We start from the raw sequence: 19,806 nt of genomic DNA, 5'->3' as shown, positions 1-19,806 counted from the left end.
TGAGAAGAGGTGGCTCCGCCCACAGCGGGGACAGGAGCCCAGCCACTGCCCTTGGGGATGGGCCTTCCCCCTGTCCCTCCGTCCCCCTGGTCTGGCTCTGGCTCTGCCCACCAGGACCTGCTCATCCCCTGCGCCTGGTCGCAGCTCCTGTCTGCGGCCCAGTGTGGCTCCGCCCCCAGCAGTCTCCCCGGGAACCCAAGGGCCTGCAGGACCTGCCGACCCCTCCCTGCCTCTCCCCTGCTCTGCCCCAGGGACTTTGCACCCCTGCTCTCAGGCTGGACCCCAGCACCCTGGTTTCGGCTCGACTGACCCCTCCCTGCCCCTTCTCCCCACAAGGAAGGCCAGTACCTCCGGGCAGTTGGCCTGACGTGTGGCTAGACGCAGAACTGGGCAGATGGGGCAGAGCCTGGGGCCCAGGGGTCTCCAGGTCTGCATTTCCCTGGTCAACTGGTCAGGGTTTGTGCCCCTGCTGGGTTCCCGGGGCCTGGGGCGGCCTTCACCCTGTGATGGCACCATGTGGAGCTGGTGTCCCCGAAACTCCCACCCACCTGAGCCTCAGCCTAAGACCCTCTCTGGGAGGACCAGCAGTTGACACTGATGGAGGCCACCGTGACCCATCGGGCTCCAAAACAGAAGGCAGCCATGGGGGACAAGGCCACAGCTCCCAGTGCTGCAGGAAGCAGCTGCCCCTCTCCCCCCGCAGAGCAGATGGGCACTTCAGACCCCACCCCAGGAGCACCAGGCACCCGGGGGCAGGTGGGGGTGACCCAGCCCCCAGACAGGACAGGCTCTTCATTCAATATGGCTTTATTTCCCACCCGGGTCTATTGCATCCCACCACCGAGCCCCGGGTGGTCAGTGGGTCACCTCCCCAGGAGGCAGGCAGGAGGTGGCCCAGATGCCTGCCGGGCAGCAGACACCCAGAGGAGTGGGCAGCAGGTCCCAAGCCCTTTCACGGGACAGGAGGCGCTGCCTTGGGCCAGCACGTGGACACCAGTGCACGTGTGCCAGGGTAGCCTGGGCTAGGGCAGTCTCCTGTGCTGGCCTTGGGCTCCTGACTGGGCAGGTGATGGAAGGTGGCCTTGTCCTTCCAGACAGGGTCTGGAGGGGGCTGCCAGCGGCTGTCTGGGACAGAAGCATGGCTACAGAACCAACAGCCAGAACCCAACGAGCCAGGTGGGCCGGACAGCTGTGGTGGGCCAGCCCCGAACCACGACGCCCCTGGAGCCTGACCCGCCAGGTCTCTGCAGCCGATGCCCCCAGAGAACACACTGATGGTATTGCTAAGGAAGGGACAGGCGGGCCTCCCTGAGGGCACTGCCCTGCACAGTTGCTCCGGGGTCAGGGTCCCCAGGCCCAGACCTTCCTCCTGGTGCCAGGAGTGGTCCAGGGCACACCCCTTCTCCAGACATCCCTCCTGGGACAGAGGGCGGCTCCCCCACACTGTCTCTTTCCCAGATGGACAGAGGCGTGAGGAGCCTGGGGCGGGTGAGCTCAAGGGACAGGCGGCCTGCGGGAGCCGTGGGGCACGTGGGGAGCCGCGGGGCATGTGGGGACAGGAAGCGCTAGGGACTGGCTGGGGGTGCAGGGCAGGGCCCAGGGCACAGCAGGGAGCGGGGCCTGGAGCTGCAGGATGTGGAGACTCTGGGCTCAGGGCCAGCAGGCAGAGGGGCAGCAACCAGCTAGTGACCCGCAGGTGTGGCGGGAGTGGCCACCTGGGGGCAGGCTCAGCACCAGCCCCATCTGCTTGCTATGTCCACCTGGTGGCCAGGGGGTGTCGTGGAGCGGTGGGCAGGGGAGGCCACAAATGGCCAAATCCTGAGACCTAGAGGCTGCAGCCAGCAAGTGGGAGGAGGGAGAAGTGTCACCACACCCAGGTCAGCAGCAGGATGGAGAGGAGACCCAGGCGTCCAGGGGCGTCCAGGACAGCCAACTGCCAAGGTCAGGATCAGGTCTGACCCCAGCTCTGCAGCTGGGCTTCCTCCGTAAGGTGCGTGTGCTGGGCAGGCCCCGGGCTGGGGCTCGTCCATGCTGGCTCCCGCGTCCGAGGCCTGGCCCCAGCCGGCTCCGCGCCCTCCTCCAGGGGAGTCCACGGCAAAGAGAAAGAAAGACGCCCCAGGCCTGGAGAGCGGCTCGGAAACTGTAATTCAGTGTCAACGGCCAGGGGTGCTGTCCTTCCTGCGTGGCGGGTGTGGATGGGTGGCCGGGTCACTGTGTCTTGGCCTTTACCAGTAGCCTCTGCACGGTCTTGTAGAGGAGGTCAAAGTGCTGGGGGCGGCAGGGCCAGGGGTGAGGCCGTGGGGACCGGGGAGGCTGAGGTGCTGCAGGCTGCTGCCTCTAGGCTGGGCGGAGGCCTGGCGGGCCCACCCCGTCCCAGAGGCCCTGCCCGCTGCTCACCTGGACTGCCGTGTAGGCCATCCCGAGGTAGGCGCCGATGCAGACAGCCAGGAGCAGGTCGAAGATAGCCGGCTTGACCCTGGGGGAAGCAGGGGACCGTGTGGCCAGGGAAGAGCAGGGTGAGTCAGGGCCAGCATGGCCGCCTCCCCAGGTCCGTGGCCCGCTTGGCTGTCATGGCCTGCCACTCACCTGTAGGCGTTCATCACCTGCTTCAGCTGGTCATAGAAGACGAACTCAGGGTCCCTGGGGAGACAGGATGTGCTCAGAGGTCAGCCAACACTGACACGCCAGGCTGTGCACTGTCCCCACAGCCTCTGGGACCAAGACAGAGGCCAGTGGTCCAGATACCAGAACTCCTAGACATTGGGCCATCCACCGTCCCCACAGGGAGGCTGCAGGGATTCTCCTGTCGCCTGCCCGCGTTCTTCTGAAGGTATTAAAATGTGCTCTTGAAAACTGAAAGGGGCTGGAAAAAACCCCGGCCCAGGTGGCGGCCCAGCACGAGGCCCTGCCTGGTGCCACAAGGAGGGCCAGCCAAGGCACCAGGGCCCTACGAGGCGCCTGAGGGTGGAAGGCGGCCGGCAGAGGCCCAAGGGCACACCTGCCTGGCCTCCGGGTAGCGGCAGGGGCTGGACGCCCGCCATCTGGCAGAGACCTGCTCGGGGGCACCTGCGTCTCTACTTATCCTTCCTTCCTCCTGCTCCTATCTGCTGCGCCCGGTGCGGCCCAGACGCCCACCGCTTGTCGGCCTTCACGTGGTGCTGCCGCACGTCCTTCAGGTAGCGGCTCAGGAAGTGCTCCAGCGTGCTCAGGAAGGTGCCGTCCTTGTCCAGCAGCTGTGCGGCCCGCGGCTGGTTGGTGAGCCAGTCCATCACCGAGTCCAACTGCTCCTGTTGGACCTGCTGCAGGAAGGCGGCCAAGGTCACGGCAGCCCCCAGCCCAGCACTGGCCCGCCCGCCCCACCAGCCCCGCCCACACGGCCCCGCCCACACGGCCCCACCCACACGGCCCTTACCATCTGCTCGGTGAACACGGGCATGTCTGGCGGGGTGCCCTGCAGAGACAAGAGGTGCAGGCTGCTGCCCCGGCCCACGGTGTCCAGGCACAAGACGAGTCAGGGGCACAGCGGCCCCGAGTCCAGGCCTGGACAGCGGTGGGGGCTCCGCGGGCGGGGCTCACCTTCTCTGTCAGGTTGTATATGACCCGCGTCAGGGCCTCCGCGATGATCCTCGTGTTGCGCGTCAGGGTCTTCGAGTCCACCCGGGACCTGCAGGGAGGGTGCGGGAGGGTCCCTCGTGGTCAGGTGGTTCCTGAGCATGGGCAGTGCCCACAGCCGACAGGACGACAGGAGCGGTGCTCGGCATGGGCAGCTGAGCCCTGGGGACACGCGTGCTGCCCCGCATGCCTCCTGCCTAGCAGGGAGCTGAGGGTAGACCTCCAACACCTGTGCAGGGGCGGACAGTGTCCCCAGAGCTCGCGTCCACCTCGGACCACACCCCAACAAGGCCTGGCACACAGGCGTGGTGGAGATATGGCCACACCTGTGTGGGTGGACCCATGTCTGGTGACCGGCATCCTCGTGAGGAGACCCGGGGATGGCCCCACGTCAATGGAGGTGTGACCAGCAGACGGCCGCCATCCAGGCAACTGGGCCCTGGTGCGCGAGGACATGGCCCCGAGGACGGGAACATCCCTGGGGCTGCAGGCCCTGTCTGTGGCCCTGTCCTGTAGCCCCGGGGCACCCGGGGGAACGGCGCCCTCAGCCAGGGCAGAGGGTGGCACAGCCCAGGCCCGCCCAGCAGGCCCCTCACAGACCTCACAGGGGCCCAGTCTGCCGCAGCCCGAGAACCCAGTGCTCACAGTGTCCTGGGGGAGCCCTGGTCTGGACTGTGGGTGGCAGACGGTGACTGGCAGGGTGGGCCAGGGGCCGCGGCCTGGACTGCGGCCCCACTGTCACCACCCTCCTTAGCCCCCGGTCCCTGACGTGCCGCGGCTTCGCCTGGCGACAGCAGGACTGGGGAGCCTGCCTGGCGGTGCCCTCCTCCCAGGCTCCAGGCCCCGTCCTGCGGCCACCCACCCCACTGGGCTAAGGAAGCTCTGGAAGGCCTCACCGCACGTCCATGATGCTACTGCGCTGGCCGTCACGGTGGCTCTCCAGGTGCGACAGGGTGAAGGCGGGCAGCCGGCGGATGGCAAAGCGCTCGTGCTCCCAGGCCAGCACGTCGTCGGCCAGGTTGATCTTCTTGTGCACCATGGAGAACCGCACCTCGGGGAACTGGTGGGCGGCTACCTGCACCCGCAGCGCTGTCAGGGTGGCCCTGCCCACCATGCCCTGATGCCCCACAGCCCGAGGCAGGTCCGGCGCCCCCCACCCAGCCAGAGTGGCCACGGCACCCACCGTTTCCAGCTCCCGCAGGAAGGCGTGCTGCAGGGTCCCCTCCCGGGGCGGCCTGGACACGTGCAAGTGCAGGCTGCTGCCCCGGCCCACGGTGTCCAGGCACAGGACGAAGGCCACGTTGTCCTGGAGCAGGCTGGAGTCTGTGGGCGTGGAGGGTTTTGAGGTGGCGGCAGCCAGGAGGCGGTCCCGTGGCCCCTGGGTGCTGCTCTGCCCCGGCCACCCACCTGTGTGGTCCAGGTTGTCCTCCAGCCAGCGCTTGGTCCCCTGGTAGTTGAACTTGCCTCCTCCAGAAGCAAAGAACAGGAGGTTGTACCTGGGGGGGAGCCTCGGGTCACAGCCAGCACCCTGGGCGGAGGACGGGCAGCTCGTGGGCCTCGCCAGAGCAAGAATGTGCCTCTGCCCTGGGCTCTGGACGCTGGGGCTGTTCTCTGGTGCAGCATCCCTGCCTCCACCGCCTCCAGGCCAAGAGTCCCCAGCCATGAAGCCACATGTCCCCAGACACTGAGTGGGGTGACGGGGGGAGGGGGGGGCGGGAGGGCTGTCTCAGGTGAAGGCCCACTGCAATGGCTTCGAGCTCCTGGAGAGCAGGAGACACTGGGCTGGTGGCCCGGGACGCAGACGCCAGGAATACAGAGGGGTCTTCTGGCACCGTCCACTTGCCAGGGCCACCCTGCACTTCCAAGGTGGCCAGCTGTATTGACAGCCATGGGGCTTGGCCCTGCCTGGAGCCCCCCAGGGAGGTCCCCCTGCCTCCCACTGTCCCTGCCTGAGGCAAAACTGTCCCCCAAATTCACACTCCTGGGCCTCCAGGTGGCATTCCGTGGAAACAGGGCCGTGGTCAACACCAACTGTGAGAAGGTGGCTATTGTGGGGCCAGGAGACCACTTAGCCTGGTGGCTGGTCCCCGGGCAGAGGAGACACGGGCACCAGGCGGCCCTGAGACTACAGAGACTGCAGGTCCACGGGCACCCTGGGCCAGGAATTGGCTCTGCCCTCGGGCCGGGATTTCAGATGGACGCCGGAGGACACCTCAGAGCAGGGGACATGCTCACGAAGGGTGTGTCAGGGCGAGAGACCATCAGAACGGCCTTCACACTGTGCCAGGGCCCCAGGCTGCCCGCCACTGCCCCTGAGCAAGCAAGACAACTGCCCAGAGCGAGTCCATGAACGATCTACAGGCCATCTGGCCAGGGCCACAGTCCACACACAGCTGCGTCCACAAGGGACTGTGTCTGCGGTGTCCCAGGCAAGGACGCCGAGGGGTCCCTGTGCAGCCACTTGCTCCAAGGGGCCATCCACCCTGTGCCCCATGGCCTGGCTGCGACAGCTCAGCAGGTGACAGACAAGTGTCCGCTGCCCAGAGCCACGGGTGGGACAGGCCCCTGCTGCTGGCTGCAGGCGCAGATGCTCTGCACACGGCCACAGGCACTAGGCAGCACCCGGGACGAGAGAGGCTGGGGACATTCTGGGCACAGTGGCCCTGACTTCTCCAGGGGACCCTGCCCTAGGGCACACTGGCGGCTGTCATAACTGGGGTGTCCTGTCCTGGAGCAGGTAGGGCCGGACGCTGCTCAGCAGGATGCCACCAGAGTGTGACTGGCCGCTGCACGCCAGCACCTCACGCCTTCATCATTGGCCAGAGCCCCGCCCACCGACCGCCCGCCGGGTGCCAGCACTCACGCTGCGTGGGTGCGCTTGTAGGTGTAGAGCCTGGAGAAGAGCCGGGCCAGCTCCAGCAGCACCGAGACACCACTCCCGTTGGAGTCCGCGCCCAGGGACAGCCACTGCGGAGAGACAGCCCACCGCCAGCGGTCACCGAGAACCCCCCACCAGGCTCGCCTCCGGCCCAGCTCTGGCCCCCGGCTGGACGGCTAGCCCCTCTGTCCTGACTGACCGCATCCCACACCTGCAGGCCGAGGCCCCAGCAAGGTCCGACTGGTTCCCTGAGGGCAGCACCCAGGCCTCCCGGCCTCCGCGTGACAGCTGCCCAGCCTGGTGCCCAGCTGCAGGGCACCGTCCGACCACCTGCCCCTGCCTTCACCTCATCTGTACGTCCTAACACGGGGTCCCCTGTGGGTGACAAGTGGCTCTGGGGAAGAGGAAAGTGTTGGGACCACCCAGGGGCACAGTGGTCCCTGAGGGGAAGCACCAGACGAGGAGACGGGGACTGCTCCGGGGACGGGCTTCCTTCTAGGGTGACACGATGCTCTGGAGCAAGACTGAGGCCCGGGATGTGCCAGGACACTGGCTGGACACTCCTGTCACGTAGAGCTCACCCCAGCAGCTCAGGGCTGGGGCAGGGGACACAGGCCCGAGGCCAGGCGCTGTCTCAGGAGGAGGGACAGGAGGGCGGGGACACGCCGAGCCCCGGGCTCAACCCCAGTGCCAAGACCAACAGTGAGGACGCGGCCACGGAACCCCCGAGGGCTCCGGGCAGGGGCACTCACAGGGGCCACCCCGAAGGCGTCGTAGTGAGCCACGATGACGATGGTGGGCAGGTCCTCTCCACCCAGCCCCGTCAGCCGCCCCTGTGGAGAGAAAGCCGTGACCGGGGACCAGCCAGACGGGTGGCTGCCCAGCTCCAGAAGACGCCTCCTCCCTGGGGTGTCCCGGCCCCGTGAGCCCCAAGAACCCCCTGGGGACAGGGCAGAGGGGGACAGGGCCCCACCTGCTGTGAAGCTGGCCCTGAGGAGGAGGCAGAGGAGCAGGAGGTGACCCCAACACGGCAGCCACCCAGGGCCTCTCCGGCCTCCCGGCCCCTCCAGCCTGCTCAGCCCTGGGACCAGGCCATCCATGGTGACTGCTCAGGAAGCCACCAAGGGTGACGTGAGCACGGGCCTGGCCCAGCCGGACACGCACTCGAGGCTTGCGAGACCCACTTCCCCCCAGGAAGAGGCCACCCTGCAAAGGTGACGCGGCAGGAGCCGGCTGGGCCAGCCCCACTGCCTGGAGCGGAGCCACACACAGGGCCTGCCGTGGTCTGGGGGCCACGTGCTGCCACCCAGCAGCGGGCCACCACGGCACGCTCCCCTCCCCCATCACGGGCATCTCCTGCCTGTTCCCTGTAGCAGCCGTGGCACAAGGGTGCTGCGGCCCTGTCCAGGTGGCGGAGGCCACCAGTGACCAGGTCTCCCTGACTCCGCCACGCACCATGAGCTGCCCACCAACCAGCACAGCCCAGGAGCCTCAGCAGAGACGGCCAGGCCACGAGTGACCCCAGAGGTGACAGCGGAAGAGCGGCCTGACCCTGGCTCCAGGACTGAGGCCCCTCCCCAGAAAATGGGCCGACCCCAGCCCCAGCCTCCAGCCGACAGGAGGGTCCAGGGAGTGGACCGCCAGGGCCGGCAGCTTCTGGTCCCCCCTCCCCTGTGAACAACAAGGTGACACAGAAGCTTCCAGAACTAACAAAAGGTGGCCACGTGGGCAGGTTGGGCCCCAGAGGTGAGGGCTCAGGGAGCTGCCCTGAAAGCTAGGCCACAGCTTGGCGGGGTCTCAGGGAGCCGGGCAGGAAGGACCCCAGCCCGCGGCCGCAACCCTGCCCAGGGGTCCTGCCCGCCCCGGCCTGGCTGACCCACCCCACAGCGCCCCACGAGCCCCTCGGCCTGGCTGACCCTGGACAGCAGAGTACCCAGGCCCTGCCACTGGGGATGAGCCCCCCGAAAGAGCCCCTGGGTCAGCTAAGCCGCTCAGAAAGGGAGCATGGCACAGCCACCCTCATTGGCCACCCTCCTGCACGCAGCAGGGACGTGGCAGACGCATCTAGAGGCCCCTCCCGGCCAGTGCCCGCGGGGCTCTGGGGCCACGGGGGGCCTCCACCTGGGGGTCAGGAGCCTGGAGGGCCGGCACTCACCTCCACGCTGGTGATGAGCCAGTCGCTCACGGCCTTGCTCTGGACCCCACTGGTGACCATCTGGAAGCCATTGGCAGTGGCCGTGTGGAGCAGCACTGGGAACAGGAGAGGGACGGGTCACCTGGGCTGGGGGCTGTCCTCCAGCTGCCCAGAGCTGGCTTCCTCCAGCCGCACAGGGCACTGAGGACGTGGTTGCTGAGACCTGCACACAGGAACCCGGTGCCCCCCACCAGCTCCTGGGCACATGGCACGTGCCACTGACCGCCACCTGAGGCTCTGCTGGAACCTGACCTTCCACGGCCTACAGGGAACAGCCTCCCGGCTGAGGCCAGCTGCACACCTGGAGTCTCGAGGCCAGCGGGCTGGGGCATGGCCCGCCGCTCCCAGTGCCCGGCATGTGCGAGGCCCTGGCCCCATCCCCAGTGCTGAGGACAGCCGGGACCCTCACGACACCGTGGGCCTGCAGGACGTGCCCGGGGGGCAGCCAGGGGCCCAGGAGCTGGCCGTGAGGCTGGTGCAACTGTGTGAGCCTCCGTGTTCCAGGTCAGGCCGCCCAGCTGTGCCCAGCACACGGCTTCCCCCGCCACGCCCACACTCCAAGCCCTGACCCAGCACCCCGCGGCCGCCACGCGGGAATCTCTAGGACGCCTGCGAGGATCCACACACACCAGGCTGGGACCCTGCTCAGGCCCAAGGTGACACTCCTGTCCCTCGGGCAGCTGCTCTACAGGCACACGGCTGAGTGAAGGGCTGCCCCCGGGACCTCAAGAACCTTGCCCACCAGCCAGGTCTCACCCACAGACGGCCACCGCGGCGCTCCCCAGGAGCCAGGCCAGGTCCACCTGTGTCCACGGCCCCACCTGCCCCTGGGGCTGGGAGGAGCCAGGGCCCCGCATGCCCAGCCGGCCGCACCCCGGCCTTTGCCTTTTATTCTGGACAGGGGCTTGCTAGGTGGCCCGGGCGGGCCTGGACTTGCTGACCACCTGCCTCGGCCTCTGCGTGGTGGGATGACAGGCGGGGCCACCACGCTGCTGCCCTGCGGCTCCTTACACCCCATCCGGGTCCCTTTGTCTTTCTCCCGTGGCACAGGGACGCCAGGCCAGCTCCACCCCAGCCCCTGCTGTCCATAGGTGGAGGCCCGGGCAGCTCCTCCAGCTGACCTCCCCACCTTCCCCAGGGCACAGCACAGCCACGTCCCTCCCCGGAAGTGCGGCCAACCCACGCGACCCCAAGGTGGTGATGCAGCGGCCTCCTCGCAGAGGCTGGCCCAGAGGGGACGAGCAGGCCGTGTCCCGCAGAACGGAAATGGGGGCACAGGGCCCGAGGCTGTGCCGGGGCCCGCTGCAGCACCTGGCCACAGGCTGGGCGGCCCCCGACCTGGCCTCTGCTCAGGGACGCCTCCCGCCCTGCCCAGGCCGGAGCCTACCTTCGGCGGCAGAGGCCGAGCCCTGGGAGGCGGAGGCGGCCTGGGTCTGCTCGTAGATGGACAGCAGGGCCTCGTCCTCCACGGCAAAGTACACGGGGACGATGGTCTCCATGGCCAGCATCTCAGGCTCGATCTCCATGAATTGCTGTGGGGAGGGAGTGGGCGGGCTGCTGACAAGGGGCCTGGCGTGGCCACTCCTGGGGGCAGCGGGCCCTCGGGTGGGGCACCAGCCACCTGGCACTAAGCCCCCAGCCCACCCCCACCCCGTCTGAAAAAGCAGCTCCACCTGGGTCTCCGGTGGGTGCCACCAGGTCCCCTTGATTGACAAGGGCTCCTCCCCAGGCCACTGACCATGTTTGAGGCTGTCTTTCTCCGGGGTGGGCGTCCTGGGTGCTGCAAGGTGCTGGGCAGTGTCCCTGGCCTCCACTCACTCCAGGCCGGACACCCCAGACCCAAATGACACCTGACAGCACTCAGTATCTCCTGGGGACAAAACTGCCCCCAGGGAGCGTCAGTGCTCAGAGAGGCACAGCAGCCTGCCTAAGGCCACACAGCTAACCCGGAAGCACAGCCTCGGTCCTTGCGAGGGAGGGCTCACCCGCACGACGTCCTGGGGCACAGCAGCCATGGCCCGCGGCAGGATGATGACCACGGCCCCTGCCGACTGCCGCAGGGCCTTCTGGTACTGCTCGTAGGAGAAGTCCGCCAGCCGCATGAGCACGCAGCGCCGGCTCAGCACGTCCGCGTCCATTGTGCGTGCCTCCGTGTTGAGCACCGCGTTCCGGGTGCCTGCGGGGACGGGCCACCCTCAGTCTGGCAGCCCCCGGCATGGGCGGTGCTGGCCACAGCCTGACTGCCAAGCGCCAGAAAAAGGCAGAGTCCCTTCCCCTCGGGGACGCAGCCCCCAGCCCGCAGGGAAACCCCAGTGCAGCCGGACCCAGCCAGGCCCTGCAGCTCGGCCAGGGTCAGGAGGACGCGCCCGCTCGCAGCCCCGGCCAGTGCGCCTCCAGATGGCCTCGGTCCTGCATGCAAAGGCAGCAAATGAAGGGGTCACCCGCGGGTGGCTGGGCGCAGGGGGACCCGGGCATGGGGCAGCGGTGTCAGACGGGCCTGGTTCCGGAGGGCTCTCACAGGGCCAGGCTGACCCCCGCACGGGCACAAGAGGACAGACCCCCGGGTGGCCTCGACACAAGCTTTCTAGAAAACCAGGGGCTGTGGCAGCACAGGCCCCGGGCCGTCGTCTGGCCCCGACAGGGGCCCAGGGCCCATGAGGCCACGCACAACTCCTGGGTGTCAGCTGGGGGAGTGCGGGGACTGGAGCCCCGGGCCTCCTGCCAGGGACTGGTGGCCCAGAGCGGTGAGCAGACCCTCAGGAGCAGCCCGAGGCCCTGCTCCCCCCCTGCTGCCTGCCTGCACCCTCAGCCCAGCCCTGGACCAGTCTGTGACCACTCTGGGGCTCGGGCAGGGGACGCCCAGCAGCTGCCTATGTCCGTGCCGACCCACTCCCTCAGCGAGCACTGGAGCGAGGGACGGGCAGAGGCCAGGTCCCTCCAGGGCCCCAAGACAAGCCGCGGGCACCCTGGGCTCCTCAGCACTGTGGACACCGGGCTGGTCACTCTGGGTGGTGTCCCGGGCCTGGCAAGGTGCTGAGCAGCGTCCCCGTCTCTGCCCCTACAGATCAGGACACCACAGGCATGACAGCCACACGTCCCCAGACGTCAGTGTCCCTTGGGCGCAGAACCACTTGTGGTGAGACCCCCTGCCCTGCCCCTAAATGCCTCCGTCCCCTCTCTCCTGAGAGCCTGTGCCAGCCACGTGGACAGCACTGCCACAGACACGGCCACCCGGCAGCCCTGGAGGCACCGGCCGGCCCTGAGCTGCCCTTCCTGCCTTGCAGGAGCCCCTGGGCCACAGCAGGTCTGGGCACTGGCTCCTGGCTCTCCCGGGTCACCAAGGTCCACCAGTGGCAGCCTCTCCACAGCGGTGAAGGGACGGACCCGCCTGCGCGCCCACCAGGGCAGCGTCCTCCAAGAGGCACCGACCGCCAAGCTCTGCGGGGCCTGGTCCTCGAGCGTACCAGAAACAGGTGAGCCCACCGGGGACAAGGGATGGCAGGTCGTGCCCCATGGGCAGCCCCCAAGGTCAAAGGCAAGGGACCAAGGTCTCAGACATCCCAAATGACACCAGGCGGAGCCAGCAGGTGACGCAAGGCCAGGTGTGGCCCCGCCTCCAGCTCGAGACCCTGGCAGGAAGCGGAGAAGACCCTGTCCCACGGCGGCGGCCGGGCGACTGACAGCTGGCGGGGCTCAGGGCACAGCCCCACCCGGCAGACCTCACAGGCTCCTGGCCACGCGAGCCCCGCCCAGGGACGGGCCAGCTCGCCGCCCAGATCCCTGGCCCTCAGGGGAAGGGGACAGGGGCACAAGCAAGGAGCAGCCAGGCCCGGGGGGTCAGAGTGCCACCGCAGGAGGGGCTAGCTGGGCCACTGGCTGGGCACCTGCTCTGCCCCCACACCTGCCCACGTTTCCCAACAGGGGCCACAGGAAGTTGGGCAAGGAGCAGGCAGCGGGCAGGGGCAGAGCTGAGGCCCGGGGCCAGGGGAGGGGTCACCGCTGAGTGTCCTCAGGCCTGTCCGGTCCTGCCTGCCCGCACAGGCTCCCGGACCAGCCTCCCGGACACACCATGCAGAACAGGGGCCACCTGACAGGCCCTGCGACCCCCCAGTCTTTCTGGCCTGGCCGGGGGAGGCCAGATCCAGGGGAAGGCCACACCCATGCGGGGCCAGCAGCTTCTGGACGGCTCATCAAGGAGCAAGGAAAAGTGGGGTTCAGGGAGGAGGACACATGGGAGAAGACCTCGGGTCAGAAAAAAAGAATAGGAAGGACCCAGGACCAGGAGAAGGACCCAGGACCAGGGAGAGGCCAGGGAAGGGAGATCTGGAAGAAGGGCCAGCAGGGAGGCAGCAGGCAGAGGCTGGGAGGGAGGAGGCAAAGGCCCGGAGGCGCAGAGGAACCGAAGGCCCCACAAACTCGGCCAACTTCTGGGGGCAAGGCTGTAGAGTGTGGTCACTCTGGCTGCCTGCAGGGGCAGCACTAGGCCCAGGTGGGCAGCCCCCTGAGGGGCTGGTAACAAGTGGGGTGCGCAGGAAGGACAGGTAGAGATGAGCCGGGCAGGGGCGGTGACACGGGACATGGAGAAGCAGGGTGCCCGAGGTCTGGGGCTGGCATTCTCAACTGTGGACTCTTCTAGAAAAACCTCCTGCACTCCAGGGCTGTGCTGCCCGGCTAGGTAGCTGCTGGCCACATGTGGCCGCTTGAATTTGTTGTAGTTAATAGCACTAAACACCACGTCCTCGGCCACCAGAGGCTGGCAGCTCCCAGACCAGACAAGAGACGCAGTTCCACTGGACAGCGCCCTTTAAGACCTGTCCCAGGGCAGAGGCCGGACAGCTGGAGGGAAGTGCTCATTCTAATCCACGGCCCCTCAGCGCGGGGGACACTGGGCTGGACAGTCGCCTGGGGAGAGAGGGGTCCTGAGCAGTGTCCCTGGCCTCCACCACACTGTCCTGTCCTCCTGGCAGGACACCCCAGGCATGACAACCACATGTCCCCAGACATGACCCAGGGTCTCCCGGGCTGACAAACCATCATTCTAGAAAGAATCGAGGCCACTTTGGGCAGAGGGAATCCAAGAGGCCATGGGAATCTGGCTCCCGGGGCCTGGCAGAGGCCGGTCCACAGGTCGGGGCTAGCCTCCAGCAGTCCCCCACATGGCCCTGAAGGTGCACAGGGGACCCTGACAGGAGGGCAAGACTCAACTCTGGGATCAGACTGGAGGGAAGGCAAACCAGACACCAGAAGATTCTGGAACCCACTAAGGCTGGGGCGACAGAGGGCGCTCTGACCGCGGGCACCTGGGGGGGGGGGCAGACGGTGGGGCGGGGGCAAGAGCTGAGCAGGCAGCTGAGCAGGTCCAGGTCAGGGGTCGTGGGTGGGACCTGAGCCAGGGTTAGGGACCCCAGGAGGCCTGGGAGGAGGGAGCAGGTGGGCTCTGGGTGGAGGAGGTGGACGCTGGGCTGAGGGCGACGTGTGTCAACAGAAGGAACACGAGTGGGGTCAGGGGACACCGAAGGGCAGGCCAGAAGCAGGCGGAGGCCGGCCTGGGCGAGGGATGGGGACGGAGTCGGCTGGACAGGGCAGGGCGGTGGGTGCAGCGGCTGGCCGTGCGGAGAGCTGGGTGGACTGGGACGGACCGGACAGGTCAAGGCAGCCCATCGCGGGCGCACAGACCGGCGCAGGAGGGGGCCAGGATGAGCGCTGCAGTGGACCTGGTGGACGGCAGGGGCCGGCGCAGGTGCTGGCCTGGGCCTGGCCAGGGCCGGGGGTTGGTGGCCGGCGGGCCTGGACCAGGGTCTGCCGCCCGGGCGGGCCGGGCCGGGCCGGGCCGGCGGCGGGCTCGGCGGCGCACGCGGCGGGGCGGGGCGGGGCGCGCACGCACCGTAGGGCTGGCCCTGCAGGTCGTACTGCTGCATGCGGTACACCGTGAACTCGTGCGCGGCGTCGGCGGCGGGCAGCGGCGGCGCCACGAGCAGCAGCACCGCGGGCAAGAAGACGATGAAGCCGAGCGGCAGGCACGACGCCTTCAGCATGTTCTCCAGCACCTCGCCCGCTTCCTCCAGCATCCTGGCCGGCGGCGGGTCCGCGCGGGGCGGCGGCGGGGACGGGACGGGACGGGACGGGACGGGACGACAGGACGGCGGCCGCGGCTCCCGCGGACTCACCTCGCATGGGCAGCCGCCGGGGTCCTGCGGGCAACGCGTCGGGCAGCCCGCGTCCGCACCGGGGTCCTGCACGCATCGCCGCGGGCAGCCTTGCGCGCGCTGCCTCTCGGGAGCTGTAGTCCGCCCGGGCGCGCGGAGCCGCCTGGGAGTTGTAGGCCCACCGCGGACTCCCGACGGAAGCCCTGAGGGGTTGTTTCGCTAACGCTACCGGAATTTCACACGAATCCCAAGTCGGGAACGACCTAGCTTTGGGCAGCCATTCTCCAGTGGAACTTGCTTAGACCCTGGCCTTGGCTGGGGTGGGGGCGCGGAGCGGGGAGATAAGAGACGCGGTCAGGACGTGACCTTGCGACCTGGAAGGAAATGCGGGAGGAAAAGCTGGAGGAGGAAGTGCCTCTCTGGCGCGCTGGTCCTCCTGGATGTCGTGGTCCCTTCGCACGAGCACAAAGGGTCATGGGAATTGTAGTTTCTGGGGCGGGGGAATAAAATTTAAAATTCCCCCCAAATTTAAATGTCAAGCTGACGACGGCTCAGACCTTTGCAGGAGTCGAGTATCGTGTCGTCCCAGAGCCCTGAGCGCAGCGCCTGGCCCCGGCGGGCGGCAGCGCCATTTTCGGGTGAATGAATGAGAAAAGGGGAAAACCCTTGCGGGACGGCGGCCACCGGGTGCAGGGGGCGCTGGGATTTGTAGTCTGGAGCCGGACCACGTGCGGGGGCTGCGGCGTCCTTGCGTTTACCCTTACTTCTACTTGAGGCATATTTATACTAAGAAAAGGAAAAAAATGTGACTTATTAGAAATTAAAGTTTAGTCTCTGGGTGTCCTATTGATGTTTCCCTAACCTGACAGCTTAGTGTCTGGAGGCCAGGGGGCCGTGATCATCAGTAACCCACACCCCCTTGCACAGGTGGGAAGACTGAGGCCAAGGGTGCAGCCAGAGCCCCAGCCCTCATGTTGACATCCCAAGCTCCAGTGAGGTCACCCAAGGCCTCCCTTCTGTACCCTCTGAGAAGTGGCATTTTTACTAAGTAAAAGCACAAGTTCAAATCCCAGCTCCTTCCTTTCCCAGCTTTGTGCCCTCTCTGAGCCTCAGTTTCCTCAGCTGTCAAAGTTGATGACCAGTAGCTGCAGTTCCTCACCCACCACCAGAGGCAGGTGAGGATTTGAGGTCATCAGTGCAAACTGGTTAGAGAAAGAGCCGTTGCTGTAAGCGCTCAGCCTGTGTTGGTGTTCTGAGAAGGTGCGGACGGTGTGGACCTCGGGCGGATGCATAGCCGGCGCCTGATCCTGGACGCCGGCGCCTGATCCTGGACGTGGCTTCTGGGGTGTCTACACGGCAGGCTCCCCTCTCCTCCCAGGCCCAGCAGGTCCCAGAATACAGACACACGGTGGTCGCATGGATGGGTAGTGTCGCCCCCAGCAGACCTGCTGAGCACCCCGTCTGCGGACCCTGCTCCGGCTGCCCCAGGCCTCTCCAGGGAGGCCCTGGGTGCAGGAGGTGGGCAGCAGGAGAGCTGATCCTGGGGTGCGTGCCTCTCACTGGCCCCGTCCCTTACACCTCTGCCCTCCACCACCCCTGCCCCAGGCCAGGCTGACAGCTGGACCCGCAGGGCCCGGTGCACTCAGTGGGGAGGCCAGCCTGGTCAGCACGAGGCCTGGGCTCCAACCACCCCCAACAAAACAAAAGCATGCGATGCGCTGTGTCTCTGGAACCTTCCCAGCGTCCCAGGAGGCCGCCGTGTCCAGCCTCGCTCCACAGGTGAGGAGACAGGCCGGTGGTGTGGCTACTCAGCTCTAGACCCGGGCAGGGGGTCCCTGAGCCACCCAAGGCGCAGCTCCTGGGGACAGCTGTGTGGAAGTGAGGCGGGAAAGCCGGTTCTGAGACCAGCAGGGGCTCCTAGAGCTCTGGGTCACTAGACGCCTGTGCACGGGGCCACAGGCTGGGTGCTGGGACGGCCCAGGCAGCGTGAGGGCCAGAGGAGGGGCATGTGGACTCAGGGACTGGAGCCAGGGTGGAGGCCACCTGGGCAGCTGGCGAAGCCCGAAGGAGTCCTGGGGCAGACCAGGGAGGCCACGTGAGGGGATGCCAAAGGTCAGCTCAAGGTCAAGCTCCCAAGGGCACAGAGACAGGCTCAGGGCTGGGCTGCCCAGGCCCTGCCTCCTGCCTGGACCCCACCTGCCTGCCCTGGCCCCGAGCAGAGGCAGGAAGCTGGGGTAACAGGCCCTTCGCCAGGCGCCGGGAGCTTGCCCCACATGTCCAGTGAGCCCCGGAGTCAGCAGGACTGGGGCCCAGGGGGTGAGGCCCATCCAGTGCAGGGCGATGGAGGGGAGCTCAGGAGAAGCTTCCCAGAGCCCAGGGCACCGAGGCCGCCAGCCTCCACCAGACCCTGGAGGGGCCTCAGGAGCCAGCCCTGGCCACACCTGGACCCTGACTTCGGCCTCCAGAACCCAGCGGAGGAGTGGCCCTGCCGTCGGAGGCCGTCTGTGGCCCCAGGGAACCAACACGTGGCACCTCAACCTTCAGGTTTGTGGGTTTTAATGAGTTCTGTGTAGCCACGCATGGCCGGTGGGCACAGGGCCGGGCAGCGGGGGAAACAGTCGCCAGTCGCCACCTCCACTGGTGCGGCAGAGAAACGGCCACCTGGGTGGGCTACCAATGCCCAGCACCCACGGGGGCATCCCAAAACCCCTCTCCTGAGCCCTGGGCTGGCCGGGCAAGGAAGCCCCTGGGGCCAGGCCCAGGTGCGTGGAAAGCCCAGGTCCTGCCGGCCACGGGCCCCGGGCCTCACGGCTGCCATTTAATGTAAACTAGGTCAACGGAGTGTCCTGAAATGGGCGGCTCTGTTCTCCACTCTCGAGAACGCGTCCGCCGTCACTGGACGGTCCCCCTGGGTGCAGGTGCCCTGGCAGCACCTGCCTGTCACCCTGGGTTCCGTGATGAGCTGGGTTCACAGTGAGGGGGGAAACACAGGCCAGGGGGCTGGGCCTCGTCCCCCCCGCTGGCCCCCGTCTGGGGTCCCCAGAAGATGCAGAGGTAGAGCTGGGGAAGAAGTCCATCCCCCAAGGGCAGTGACCGAGAAGAGAGAGGGCACACGTCACCGGCCTGCCCGGTGTCCCACAGCGCAGGGAGCGGCTGCCACACACACTCACACACAGAGTCTGCCCCGGCAGACACACCCCACTCAGGACCACACTCCCAAGCACACGTGCGTGACCCTGGGGCAAGGACACACCTGCCCCCGCACACAGCCAGCAGCCCGTGGCCCCCGCGTCGTCACCCCGTGCACACAGGCTCCTTGGTGACCCGGGCACCGACCCTGCAGTCCAGGCCTCAGCCCCCCAGCCCGCCCCCCCGCCCCGGAGCCGGGGCCTGGCCAACCTGCCACCTGCTGCAGGTGCTCTCCGCCGTGGTGGACAGTGGCCGCCCTGTCCAGGGCCCCAGGGAAAGCTGCTCGGCGTCAGCAGGAAGGCCACAGGGCCAGAAGCCCCCTCCCGTGGGCCTCGCGGGTGCCTGTGCCCAGTGCCGCCTCAGACGCTGCGCACGCTGGAGATGCTGGACAGGGGCTCCCGCATCCTGAAGCTGAGCGATCGGGAGCCCCGAAAGCTGTCCCTGGGTCTCAGTGAGCTGTCCGTGGTGGACGCTCCAGAGTGGGCCTCGGCGGCCCGGGTCAGGCAGTCCCCGGGGCCGCGCAGGCCCAGCCGGAGGCACCCGCAGCAGAGGAAGGCCAGCACGGCCCGGCACACCTCCCGGCTGCGGAAGGAGTAGATCAGGGGGTTGATGGCCGAGTTGAGCACGGCCAGCGCCAGGATCCAGTCCATGCCCCGCAGGTACTCCTGGGCCCAGACGGTGGAGCCGAAGGTGTCGGCCAGCAGCAGGCAGAAGAGCGGGCCCCAGCACACCACGAAGGCCACCAGGATCATGAGGACCGTCTTGAGCAGCCGGCGGGACTTGCGTCGGGCCGGGGCGCGCAGGGCCTTCTGCCCGTTGGCCTGCACCACCCGGAAGATGGCCCCGTAGAGGGCCAGGATGGCGGCCAGGATGCAGGCGAAGACCACCACGCAGAAGAGGACGTAGTCCTTGGCGTAGAGGGGCAGCAGGCTGGAGCAGCGCTCGAAGGCACACACGCAGTTCCAGCCCAGCAGGGGCAGCAGCCCCAGCAGTCCGGCCAGCAGCCAGCAGAGGCCGATGAAGCCGTAGACGCGGCCCGTCTTGGTGGCCCCGCTCTCAGCCACTGGGCGCACCATGGTGGCAAAGCGCTCGCCCGCGGTAAAGAGCAGGCTGAAGGTGGAGGCCGCCAGGGCCGCGAAGAGCAGGCCCTCCCGCAGGAACCAGTGCGAGGGCGCCAGGCGGAAGGTGCGGGCCCCGGACAGCAGCACGTTGGCCAGGTAGGCCAGGCCGGTGAGCAGGTCGCTCAGCGTGATGTTGACCAGGCAGTAGTAGACCCAGCGCCGCGAGCGCATGCAGGTGGCGATGGCCGCCAGCACCAGCAGGTTCTCCAGCACCACCAGGCCCCCGGCCGCCGCCGAGAGCCCGCGCAGGGCCCCCAGGCCGTCCTCCGGCCCCCCGCGCCCCGCCAGCCGGCCAGAGTGGTTGTAATGCAGGACGATGAGCCGGCTGTGCCCACCGGCCGCCAGTTGGTGGCAGGCGTCCAGGGGCAGTGGGGCCCCCGTGGCGTTCATGGCCTCCCGGGCAGACTGAGGCCCGGGCAGGGTGGAGCTGGCTGCCTGGCCTCGGTTTCCTGTTGTTTGAAATTTCCTGTTTTGTTCAAGGTACCCCCAGGGTGGGGGCCAGCCCAGGGCTGGGAGGGGCATCCCAACGGCTGGCGGGCTCTGCCCGGACTCTGGGGAGGCCCTCTGCAGCGACACCCCACTGCCCCGCTTGCCCCCGCGGGTCCTTGAAAGCAGAAGGGGAGGGGGCCACCTGGCACTCGCCATCCCTCCCTGCCTGTCCCCAGG

The 19,806-nt window shown here is 67.9% G+C and overlaps 2 protein-coding genes across 3 annotated transcripts; both read right to left on the bottom strand.

The window, feature by feature from the left end:
* Nucleotides 1-797: 797 nt before the first annotated feature.
* NCLN (nicalin) lies at nucleotides 798-14,897 on the bottom strand. 2 transcript variants are annotated; one of them, XM_081283059.1, is made up of 15 exons: nucleotides 14,569-14,897; nucleotides 10,670-10,860; nucleotides 10,072-10,216; nucleotides 8,646-8,740; nucleotides 7,243-7,323; nucleotides 6,476-6,579; nucleotides 5,020-5,108; nucleotides 4,796-4,935; nucleotides 4,509-4,687; nucleotides 3,577-3,664; nucleotides 3,413-3,451; nucleotides 3,136-3,299; nucleotides 2,587-2,640; nucleotides 2,398-2,476; nucleotides 798-2,268 (listed from the first exon to the last, which is right to left on the bottom strand). In XM_081283059.1, exons 1-15 carry the CDS (start codon nucleotides 14,750-14,752, stop codon nucleotides 2,209-2,211), a joined length of 1,692 nt encoding a protein of 563 aa, XP_081139185.1. In that variant the 5' UTR covers nucleotides 14,753-14,897; the 3' UTR covers nucleotides 798-2,208. The 2 variants fall into 2 exon arrangements, with proteins under 2 accessions (XP_081139185.1, XP_081139186.1); XM_081283060.1 differs by having other exon boundaries at nucleotides 3,136-3,296.
* Nucleotides 14,898-17,460: 2,563 nt separating this feature from the next.
* Nucleotides 17,461-19,554, bottom strand: S1PR4 (sphingosine-1-phosphate receptor 4). The gene has a single exon (XM_081284838.1). It carries the CDS (start codon nucleotides 19,528-19,530, stop codon nucleotides 18,379-18,381), a length of 1,152 nt encoding a protein of 383 aa, XP_081140964.1. The 5' UTR covers nucleotides 19,531-19,554; the 3' UTR covers nucleotides 17,461-18,378.
* Nucleotides 19,555-19,806: the final 252 nt, after the last annotated feature.

The sequence above is a fragment of the Spermophilus citellus genome (genome assembly GCF_964194105.1).
Source record: "Spermophilus citellus genome assembly, chromosome: 3".
Lineage (NCBI taxonomy): Eukaryota > Metazoa > Chordata > Mammalia > Rodentia > Sciuridae > Spermophilus > Spermophilus citellus.
The sequence above is the reverse complement of the archived record's forward strand: the minus strand, read 5'-3'. Positions and strand labels throughout refer to the sequence as shown.